At 47.5% G+C, this 12,234-nt stretch overlaps 1 protein-coding gene across 1 annotated transcript in view; it reads right to left on the reverse strand.

The window, feature by feature from the left end:
- The window catches only part of LOC119862033 (syntaxin-binding protein 4-like), a 123,205-nt gene that overhangs the window by 8,494 nt on the left and 102,477 nt on the right, over positions 1-12,234 (reverse strand). Inside the window, 3 exon segments of the mRNA XM_038417880.2 lie at positions 7,776-7,892; positions 8,856-9,044; positions 11,929-11,994. Coding sequence (XP_038273808.1) covers positions 7,776-7,892; positions 8,856-9,044; positions 11,929-11,994 — 372 coding nt within the window.

Here is a 12,234-nt window from a genome sequence, read left to right on the forward strand (position 1 = left end):
GTGTCCCTCCAAGTTCAGTGATGTTTGTGTAACCCACCCGCTTGGAGTTCACCAGCTCCTGGAACTCTGGACACAGCCTCTAGGGGGTACTAATTACCCTAGGGACTGTAAAAGTCATGGAGTCCAGAGCCCTCTGATTCCATTTCAAACATGCTTGGAGTCACGGGTGGGGACAGAATGGACTAGAAAGTCCTGCTGAGGCCAGTAGGGAGGCTTCTGCATTGTGTGATCTGGACAAGTATTTTGCAGGGCCAGTGACACGCCGAGGCTGCTCAGCCCCTCAGCGTCAGGGGACAGCCTGAGTCAGTGAGAGACAAAGAAACTAGTTTAGTTTCAGTTTTGAGCTTTGGGAGCTGAGCAAGAAGCAGAACAGCTCAGGGAGCCTGACTCAGGAGAGCCAGCCAAAAACTCCGCAGGACTCCAGACCAGGGAGCCAGGAGAGGGGCAAAGACATTGCAAGAAAATCCTTTGTTTTGTTTAAGCCAGCCAGCGTTCACAGCATTGCAGCATGTGTCTCCAGACTCATCCCCGGCATCTCATATACCTGGGAAGGTGCCAGGGAGGACACTGGACAATTTGTTCATGTGTTAGTACTTATTAGTTAACCCTAAGCCTTTGCTTTCCAGATCCTATATTCTGGCTCCCAATAAAGTCCCCCTTTGTTATGCTATTATTGTTGGGAGCATCATTTCTTTGCTGGGCTTTGTGCTGATGTACTTTATGTCTTGCATACTAGGTTTTATGCTCCTTGCCAGCTGTGGTAGCATTATTCAGTTTTCCCCAGGGACAGCACCCCTCATGTCTCAGGCACTGCAAAGAGTCACCTTGGCTGAAGCCACCAGACATCACAAAAAAGAAGCTAGGGCCCAACCCATTCAAGAAGAGGGATAAGCCAGGCCAACTAGCAAGCAGGAAGGAGGAGGCAGAGTCAAATCAGTACTTATATAGACATTGATGCTAGATATTGGAGTATATAAGCCACGACCTACTGCTATAGCTCTGTAGCCCTACAGAAGTCTAATTTCCTCCCTCTCGAACACAACTGATATAGAATCTGCTCTTCCTTTCATTTTACTGTTTCTTCAAATGGAATGATTTCCATTGACTTCAATGGACTTTGGTCAGGCCCGTAGCAGGTATGCTGAGTCAAAGACAGCTCCCCCAGGGCTGGCCAGTGTACCAAGGACATCACATTGCCATTTCAATGTACATTTAGAATGTCAGATTACTACATGCCATGACAGGGGAGGAAGAGCAAATGAAACGAAGACAGACATTTTAGGCACGAGTCTAGAGCAGACCTACGGAAAAGTGTTGCGGGAACAAAATTGGTTTTCCAGTTGATATATGACGTGATGAGAAAAATGACTAGTCAGTTATCAAAAGGTAAGGTTAAAATGATTCCTAACACATAGACTAGATTGTAAATCACAGTCCAATGGCAAAATTCCAGAACCAGGTCACAGCCCGAGTAGCTGGGTTGCATCTTGTGGAAAACCACAGGAGCTGGAGAGGTAAGAATTCCCTCTGACTGGCATGTGGAACAGCACAAAGATACAGCTACAGTCAGTGCTGCAGGGTCCTTCACAACTCCCTTGTTTCTCCTCTATGGGGGATAGTGGCGGGTAGATCCACCAGCCCGGTTATTCCCCACCATGGCATCCCAGCATTCCATTTTGGTGGATGCAGAGAGCCTGCAAGAATGAAACTCCATGGTGCTCAGGGTGTGGACTTCCTGTGTGGATTCCCCAGATCCTGTCCCCCTTTCCACAGCAGAACTGCACTGGTTCCACAGGGTCAGCGTTCACTACTGCAGGAAGGGAGGGATGATTTGGCCTCTAGTGTCCACTATATGAGGGCCTTCTGGATTGAGTCACACCTAGTTATTCTAGGACTTGGGTCTGCACAATGTAGCCTGCATGTGTTTTTACAGCACATAGTACAATGGGCCCTGACTGAAGCCTTTGGGTGCTACAGTCAGATAAGAGGAGGTTACTTTCCTGTAACTGGAGGTTCTTCAGAATGTGTGGTCCCTATCTGTATTCCACGGAGGGTTTGCACATGAGCACCATGCGCCCGGAGTCGGAGAATTTGAAAGTAGTGTTCATTGGTCTGCGCATGCGCCCTGGCTCACCTCATGGTTTCACTGCATCTCCAATTCCTTCTCCACAGCAAACCAAACAGATCCGTAACAGAGGGGAAGGAGGGCGGGAAGTGGAATACAGCTACGGACCGCACATATTAAAGAACCTCCAGTTATAGGTAAGCAACCTCCTCTTCTTCTTGGAGTGATGGCCCCTACTGTATTCCACTGAGGATGATTAACAAGCAGTACCCAAGCCAGAGGAGGGTGTACGGATGAAGATGGAATGGTCATATGAAGGACTGCTGCGCCAAAGGAGGCATCTGCCACCGAGTCCTGTACTAATGCATAGTGCGTTGCAAAGGTGTGCACAGAACTCCACGTGGCTACTCTACATAGGTCCCAGAGCGGCCTGTCCTGGAGGCAGGCCAGGATTGAAGCCTGGGCTCTCGTGGAATGAGCCCACACCCCAGTGTGGGGAGGTAGATCAGAGAGTTGGTAGCAAAGTGTAATGCAACCTGAAATTCACTTGGAGATTCTCTGGGTAGAGACTACCTGCTTTCTGCTACTGGAACAAACAGTCTGGGGAACTTCCTGATGAGTCTTGTCCTCTGCAGGTAGAAGGCTAAGGCCCGTCGGATGTCTAGGGAGTGGAGTCATCATTCCTCTATAGATGTGTGTGGCTTCAGGAAGAAATAAGGTAAGGCTTTGTCTACACTAGCACTCTTGTCAATAAAACTTTTGTCGGTCAAAGGGGTGTGAAAAAACATCCCCCGACAAACATAAGTTTCACTGACAAAAGCAGCAATGTGGACAGCGCTATGTCAGTGGGAGACGCTCTCCTGCTGACATAGCTACTGCCACTCAATTGGGGGTGGTTTAATTATGCCGGCAGGAGAGCAGACAGAGCAGCTACATGGGAGACCTTACAGCAGCGCAGATGCAGTGGTACAGCTGTGCTGCTGTAAGGTCTGTAGTGTAGACAAAGCCTAAGTAAATGGATTGATGTGAAAGTGGGAGATTACCTTTGGCAAGAATTTCGGATGCAGGCACAGGGAGACTCTATCTTTATGGAAAATTGGGAAAGGGGATCTGCCATCATGGTTCACCGCCCCTTCTCGCAGAAGTGATAGCATCAAGGAAGGTGGCTTTCATGGAGAGGGACATAGAACAGGGGTGTGCAAACTTTTTGGCCTGAGGGCCACATCTGGGTATTGAAATTGTATGGCAGGCCATGAATGCTCCCTAAATTGGGTGTTGGGGTGTGGAAGGGGGTGAGGGCTCCAGCTGGGGGTGCAGGCTCTGGGGTGGGGCTGGGAATGAGAGGTCTGGGGTGCAGGAGGGTGCTCTAGGCTGGGACTGAGGGGTTCGTAGGGGAATCAGGGCTGGGGCAGGGGGTTGGGATGCAGGAAGAGGTCATGGGTGCAGGCTCCGGGCGGCGCTTACCTCAAGCAGCTCTTGGAAGCAGTAACATGTCCCTCCTCCAGCAGACGTGCAGCCAGGCAGCTCTGCGTGCTGCTCCATCCACAGGCGCCACCCCTGCAACTCCTGGAAGCACCGTCATGTCCCTCCTCCGGCTCCTATGCGGAGACATGGCCAAGCAGCTCTGTGCGCTGTCCCGTCTGCAGGCGCCGCCCCTGCAGCTCCCACTGGACGTGGTTCCTGGCCAATGGGAGCTGCCAGGGCAACGCTTGGGGTGGGGGGAGTGTGCAGAGCCCCCTGACTGCCCCTATGCGTAGGAGCTGGAGGGGGGACATGTCGCTGCTTCTAGGAGCTGTGCAGAGTCATGGTATGCGTGGAGCGGGGCAAGCCCCCGACACTGCTCACTGGCGGTAGCTCGAGGGCTGGATTAAAACATCTGATGGGCCGGATGTGGCCCGTGGGCTGTAGTTTGTCCACTCTTGATATAGAGCATGATGCCAACGCTTCAAAGGGTGATTTCATTAGTACAGATAGAACTAGGCTCAGGTCCCACTAGGGAGCGATGGGTTGGACAGGTGGGAAGGTTCTGATGGGACCATTCCAAAACCTCACAGTTAGCGGGTATGTAAAGATAGAGTGCCCTTCCTCGGGGGGAGGGTGGAATGAACTAAATCGTCACTAGGTGGACTTTCAGAGTTGAAGGTAAGACACGATGCCCTCAAAGACAGGAGGTAGTCCAAGAGGAGGGGGATCCCCGCTGATTCTGGTGAAATTCCCTTTTGTTGGTCTCAAGAGGCAAAGAGTTTCCACTTGGCCCAGTAACAGTAAATAATGGATTCTTTCCTGCTGGAGAGGATGTCTTGTACGGCTGAGGAAGAAGTCAGTTCTAGAGCAGATGCCCATCCAAATACCAAGCTATGAGGTGGAGCACCTGTGAATTGGGATGTCTGATCTCACTGTTGTACTGTGTCAGCAGACTGGGGAAGGTGGGGATGGGAATTGGTGGATGGGTTGACATACGAAGGAGGTTGGGAAACCAGAATTGTCTGGGCCAGTAGGGGGCGATCAGAATGACAGTTGCTCTGTCTCGCCTGATCTTGCGGAGTACTCAAGGTAGGAGCAGTAGAGGAGTGAAGGCATACTGTAGTTCATTTGGTCTGACCTGGAGAGTATGAGATCATCACCCAAGAGTGGTGGCTGAGACATCCCCTGGAGCAGTACTTGTTGCATTTGCTGTTTATGTGGGAAGTGAAAAGGTCTCTGGTTGGCATCCCCCATCAGCTGAAGATGTCGTGAACTACTGAGCCATGGAGTTCCCACTTGTGGTCAATTGCAAAATGCATGCTGAGCAAGTTTGCAATCACTTTCGGGGTCCCTGGGAGACAGGCTGCGGAAAAGAGGATCTGGTAGGTGATGCACCAACTTCAGAGATGGACTGCTTCTGTGCATAAAATGGTTGATCTGATGCCCTCGTTTGTTGATGTAAAAAAAAATAATGGTGTTGTCTGACATAAGAACCTGATAGGAATGAATGAATAGGAGAAAGGCTTAACATGCTTTCTTTACAGCTCGGAGTTCCAGGATGTTGATGTGCATCCTGGATTCCCGAGGAGTCCACGTTCCCTGTGTCATGTGATCATCCATGTACACTCCCCAGCCTATGAGGGATATGTCAGTGATGATCATCTTTTCTGGGGAGGAAGGGAACCCCTACGCAGACATGACGTGGGTCTGTCCACCACTGGAAAGGTGAGAGTACCCTGTGGGGAACTGCCAGCATGAGGTCCATGGCATGACAGTTGGGAGAGTAAACTGGAGGCAGTGAATGGAGCCAAGCGAAGGCAGTGACGTATGTGCACAAAGCCATGTGGCCAAGGAGTGACAGGCAAGTCCTCATTGTTGACAATGAGAGTTCTGAGTTCTCACAGCATCTGGAACCTGTCCCTTGGTAGCTAGGCCTGTGCTGTGACTGAGCTGATGGTGGTCCCTATAAAGTCCAGAGATTGTATGGGGCCAAAGGTCAATTTCTCGACGTTGATACTGACTCGAGGGACAAAAGAAGGCCAAGCAATGTTGAAGTTGAAACTTGGGCTTCGTGCCTGGACTATGTGGCTAAGAGCCAGTCGTTGAGATATGGAAATACCAAGACCCAAAAACATCTGATACAGGCTGTTATGACAGAAAAAACCTTGGTGAAAGACTCTGGGAATGGTGGAGGTTATTCTGAAGGGGAGCACCTTATATTGGAAATGGTGGTTGCCAACTGTCAATCTCAGGAAGCAACCATGGGTAGGATGGATATGTTAAAATAAACATCTTGCATATCGAGAGTCATATAACACATGCCTCTTTCTAGGGATGAGATGATCGCTGCTAGCATGACCATTTGAAACGGGCTTGCGAATCAAGCAGTTGAGATGTTGGAGATCCAGGATTGGTCTCCATCCACCTTTCTTCTTGGGTATCAGGAAGTAAGTTGACTAGCACCCTGTCCCTTGAGATTTTGGGGGAATGCATTCTACTGCTCCCCATTGTAGTAAGGAGTTCACCTCTTGGGTGAGGATTCTGTCGTGAGAGTGGTCCCTGAGGAAGGATCAAGAGAGGGGGTTTAGAGGAGGTAGCATGATGAATTCGATCATACAGCCATGGTGGATGACATTCATCACCCATTTGTCCATTGTTATTGCACTCTGAGCTTGGAAGATGAGAGCTAGATGACCCTTGAAGAGGGTAGGGTGATCATAAGGTGGTAGGTAAAGTGGTTCACAGCTCTCGAGGTTGACTCAGAAATATCTTTTAGCCTGAGGGTGGAAGCTGTGAGGTAGAAGCCTGTGATGTGGGTCCCCAAGGGTGGGATTTCGGAGGTTTCTGTTGCTTCCTTGGTGGCTCATAAGATCTCTGATAGTAAAACCGGGGGGATCTGTAGCAATGTGTGGGTGGCGGGCAGTGGAACTTAAACTTTGGGGCAGACGAGTAAATGCCCAGCGAGCAAAGGGTGGTCCTGGAGTCCTTGAGGATATGTAGGGAATCATCCATCTTTTGATTCAGAAGATGGGATTTATCGAAGGGGAGGTGTGCAACAGTGTTTTGCACCTCCTGAGGAAAACCGGAAGAGTGGAACCAAGATTCCTTACACATATCTTTGTACGTAGCCACTGCCCTTGAAGAAATATCTGCCGCATCCACCACCAATTGGAGCGCTGTTCTGGCCACCAGCTTCCTTTCCTCAAATTGCCTGGAAACAAGACCGGTCCTGTTGTGGGAGTCCATCAGCAAATTCCTCCAGTTTGCTGTAATTCAAGAAGTTGTATCTGGCTAGTAATGCCTGATAGTTCAAAATGCTGAACTGGAGCCTAGCTGAGGAAAAGACCTTATGCTCAAAAAGGTCCAAACACTTGCCTTCCTTGTCAGATGGTGGTGTTGTCTGGTTCATTCAGTCTGTCCCCTGACCTAGGTCCGAGTGAGGCCTCATGGCAACTTCCATGAGGTATTTCCAGAGGCGGGAAGCCCAGCCTTCTCGGGTACGGCTGGGAAAGGACTGGCAGATACTACACCTGAATGCAGTGTGAGCTTCCCCCAAGCAGTAGAGGCAGCGTTGGTGTTTGTTGCTAACCAAGAGGAACACGGGCAGAAGACACAGAGTTTGAAGCCCAGTGTTCTGGGCATAGTCCAGTACCTGCTCATGGGAACACGGAATGGGGAGGAAGGGGTAGAGAAACAAACCCGTGATCTATCTACGTTGCTCACTAAAACTAGGATAATACAACAATGTATTTAAAGGTGCATAAGAGATGAAGACACAGAACTTTCAGCAGTGGTGAGAAGGAACTGGAGATGTGGTCCCCACCCTTTATCACCTCGGATGATACCACGAGGCGAGCCTTGGCGCATGCCCAGACCAACAGACACTACCGTCAAATTCCCCAACTCGGGGCACATGGTACACATGCTAAACCCCCAGTGGAATATAATAGAGACCATCAGAATTCTGGGCCTAGTCCTTGGGCTTCTTGGAGGTTGCATACAAGTAAAAGAGGGCAGATTTTAATCCCTTGGATATACAGAGCTCCCACACGTGTAAGTTCTAGGGAGCTTTGTATTGAATAGGTTCTCCTGACACTAACAGAGGGCATCTTTCCAGGATCCAATGGAAGAATAAACGAACTAGCATCTAGAACAGGAAGTGATTTTGACTGTCATGGTAACAGAAGGCAGAGTAAACCAGCTAAGTACAGCTCCTATAGACAGTGGTCACATTTCAATACTTCACCTGCACAAACAGGAGCAGCTTCCTGTTGCAGATTTCCAAGCGCTTCCGCATGACTTCAGATTTCCGCAACTGGTCATCTGCCAGGGACAGCCGTCTTTTCAGTTCCAGAATGTCTCCCTAAAGTGAAAAGAAGGAGGTGGGAAGAGAAGGGAGATAGTGTCAGCCCACTTTAGGCTCTTGGAGGTACCAATTTAATGACAGGCTTGAAAACAGAAGCACACGGACAACAAAGTCCTCAGTGATGATAGTACTTCCCACAGAGTGGCAGTGGGGCTACATTCATACCAGCACTGTTCTCAGCGCTGCTTGGAAAAAAGACCGGGACATGAACAGACTATGGGCTCCCACAGCTGCAACAAATGGGCCCAATTACAGGACAGAAAGGGATGATGCAACTTTAAATTCCATTGAACTAGGAGAGAGACTTTCTGCAGGGGCAGAGCAGGTAGAAATAAAGTACTTAGCTAAAATATAGGACTGCCCTTCCTAATTAAGAGCAGATGGCAAAGACACGTCTCATGTCTACTGGTCTGCACGTTAATCTGCCTTAGTGTGGTCTCAGTCTGAGACCTGGCTCCCATGTGGCTCTCTCCGTTATTCATGATAGTTATGATCAGTTGGGTAGCAGTCCCTGAATCACCTGGGGGCTAGGCATCTTAATGAAAGGCCCCCCATTCTGGAATCTGCTCCCCATGCTAGCCCACTAACCCAGTCATTGACCTTCAGGGCCTGGTACAAGACACATCTCTCTTCTGAGGTTTTTGCCTGAGTTTGGAGCTTAGGAATGGAGGGTGGGGTGAGATTCTCAGCTAGTGCACATGCAGCATCAGTGGAGCAATGGCGATTAGCAGAGGAGCTAGCCTGGGTGTTAATTGTTGTGGAGCATGCCTTTTCTTTTGATCTAGTCACTGAAAATCATATTAAATATCAATATGAGCCTTGGAACTCTGCTAGCCTCCGTTTTACAAATTACAATCAATCTATCAATAAAATGTTATTGCAAAAGCAAGAGCCAGAGGCTTTTCCGACTGGTCCATTGAGTCCCCAGCCATCCCCTCCTGGGTTCTCGGGGTACATTACCTCTGCTTCAGAGACATGCTTTGTTTTCTTCCCTACCAGCTGAGTTTTCAGCTCAGTGATTTCAGCCTCTAGCAGGTGAATCACTTCTTCATAGTCCTGCTCTGCACTGTGGGCTTGCTGCTGAACCACCTCAGCCACCTGAAGCTTGCTGTGCAGGGTGCGGTTCTCGGACAGGAAGTCCAGCGCCTTCTGGAATCAGCAGGGAGAGTTTTTTAACACAGCATCCCCACCAGCCACCGATATCATATCAACCCATCAGCGTTCCTGGAGCTGCTCACAGTAAAGCTGCTGCTGTTCTTCCCATGGTACCATGCAGAAAACCTTCATCTATTATGAATATTTTTCCTTTGCAACTTGCGTGTCATTTGGCAAAGGGCTGGAATCCACACATGTATGTACCTCCCAGGATATGTCTACAGTGCAATAAAAGAATCACAGTATGACTGCAGCTGGCCCAGGTCACCCAGATCAGTCTCTGGGGCTTGGACTGCAGGGCTTAAAATTGCAATGTAGATGTTGAGTCAAAAAAGTCCAGGACCTCCCTGGTAGCATTCTCTGAAATGCTTCCAGTTCCACAAGGCAGGCAGACTGCAGGTTCTCAATGCATGGATGAGATGATGGTGTAGGGAGGAGGGGTTTAGATTTATTAGGAACTGGGGAATCTTTTGAGAAAGGGGGAGCCTATACAGGAGGGATGGACTCCACCTCAACCAAAATGGAACCAGATTGCTGGCACTTAATATTAAAAAGATCGTAGAGCAGCTTTTAAACTAAGGGCTGGGGGAAAGCTGACAGGTGTGGAAGAGAATGTGGTTCGGAGAGATGCATCCCTTAGGGGAGGATCTATTAATGGAGATTCTCTATGTACTAGTAAGGAAGAGAAAATGGAAAATGATAAAATATGGGTAGGATCTGATGAGAAAATGTCAAATGAAAAAGAGTCCCATTCAATTACATCATATAATAGCAGACAGCTAAAAAATGACAAGTTTTTAAAGTGCTTATACACAAATGCTAGAAGTCTACATAATAAGATGGGTGAACTAGAGTGCCTCATGTTGAATGAGGATATTGATATAATATACATCACAGAAACTTGGTGGAATGAGGATAATCAATGGGACACAGTAATACGAGGGTACAAAATATATCAGAAGGACAGAACAGGTCGTGCTGGTAGGGGAGTGGCACTATATGTGAAAGAAAGCAGAGAATCAAATGAAGTACAAATCTTAATGAACCAAACTGTACCACAGAATCTCTATGGATAGTAATTCCATGCTATAATAATAAGAACACAGCAGGAGGGATAGATTACCAACCACCTGACCAGGATGGTGATAGTGACTGTGAAATGCTCAGGGAAATTAGAGAGGCTATAAAAATTAAAAATTCAATAATAATGGGGGATTTCAACTATCCCCCTATTGACTGGGTACATGTCATCTCAGGACAGGATGCAGAGATAAAGTTTCTTGACACCTTAAATGACTGCTTCTTGGGGCAGCTGGTCCTAGAATCCACAAGAGGAGGGGGCATTCTTGATTTAGTCCTAAGTGGAGCACAGGATCTGGTCCAAGAGGTGAATATAGCTGGACCACTTGGTAATAGAGACCATAATATAATTAAATTTAACATCCCTGTGGTGGGAAAAACACCACAGTGCCCCAATACTGTAGCATTTAATTTCAGAAAGGTGAACTACACAAAAATGAGGAAGTTAGTGAAACAGAAATTAAAATGTACAGTGCCAAAAGTGAAATCTCTGCAAGATGCATGGAAACTTTTTAAAGACACCAAAATAGAGGTTCAACTTAAATGTATACCCCAAATTTAAAAAAAAAACATAGTAAGAGAACCAAAAAAGTGCCACTGTGGCTAAACAAAGTAAAAGAAGAGGTGAGAGACAAAAAGGCATCCTTTAAAAAGTGGAAGTTAAATCCTAATGAGGAAAATAAAAAGGAGCATAAACTCTGGCAAATGAAGTGTAAAAATATAATTAGAAAGGTCAAAAAAAAAATCTGAAGAACAACTAGCCAAAGACTCAAAAAATAATAGCAAAATTTTGGTTTAAATGCATCAGAAGCAGGAAGCCTGCTAAACAACCAGGGGGCCACTGGATGATCGAGATGCTAAAGGAGAACTCAAGGATGATAAGGCCATTGTGGAGAAACTAAATGAATTCTTTGCATCAATCTTCATGGCTGAGGATGTGAGGGAGGTTCCCAAAGCTGAGCCATTCTTTTTAGCCTAAAAAGACTAAATTTTAGTCTTTAGATTTTAGCCTGACAAAGGAACTGTCCCAGATTGAGATGTCATTAGAGGAGGTTTTGGAACAAACTGATAAACTAAACAGTAATAAGTCACCAGGACCATATGGTATTCACCCAAGAGTTCTGAAGGAACTCAAATGTGAAACTGCAGAACTACTAACTGTGGTTTGTAGCCTATCATTTAAATCAGCTTCTGTACCAAATGACTGGAGGATAGCTAATGTGACACCAATTTTTAAAAGGGGCTCCAGAGGTGATCCCGACAATTACAGGCCGGTAAGCCTGACTTCAGTACTGGGCAAAATGGTTGAAACTACAGCAAAGAACAAAATTGTCAGACACATAGATAAACATAATCTGACCCTGAATGGCTGTTCTTATGTATGTTCAGATTCAGGCAGGAGCCTGACTCTGAAACTCTGTGAGGGGGATGGTTCTCAGAGCCCAGGCTCCAGCCCAAATGTCTACACTGTGAATTTTCAGGCCTTCAGCCCGAGCCTCAAGAGCCTGTCAATTGACCCAGGCTCTGAAACTCGGTGTCGTGGATTCTTTATTGCAGCGTAGACATACCCCAGAGAACATTAAAACAGAGCCTGCCTTTTGCACTTTGGCTAAATTAATGGAAACAACAGGTGCAGCACACTTGAGAGGTGTGATTTTACCCCTACCCTCACCCACCACCCCAAGTAACCCTGCCTACAAAAGGGCACATCTGGGCTTGATTTCTGTGGGTGCAATTGCATCCATGGAGCCCGGCTAATACCGCCACTGGACAATTCACAAGTAACCTCTAAACTAACCTGGTTCAGTCTCTGAAGTTCATATTCCATTGACTTCTTGCTGCTTTCCACCTCCTTCAGAAGAGACTAGGAGGAAGATTTTCAGTTGGTCAGGCACCATGTTTGACAGCACATTCACTCAGATGAAAAGGCAACAAGGGACCACTGTGATCACCTAGGCTATCTCCTGAATAACGCAGGAAATAGGACTTTCTTGAATTAATTCACTCGAAGCAACTATGGACTTGCAGCTCTCCTCTACAATAGCCATATTTTTAGATGCACTCTTACTCTGCAACTGCCTTTCATTGGCTACAGCTTGTATGT

Source organism: Dermochelys coriacea, chromosome 10, assembly GCF_009764565.3.
Source record: "Dermochelys coriacea isolate rDerCor1 chromosome 10, rDerCor1.pri.v4, whole genome shotgun sequence".
In the NCBI taxonomy this organism is placed as follows: domain Eukaryota; kingdom Metazoa; phylum Chordata; order Testudines; family Dermochelyidae; genus Dermochelys; species Dermochelys coriacea.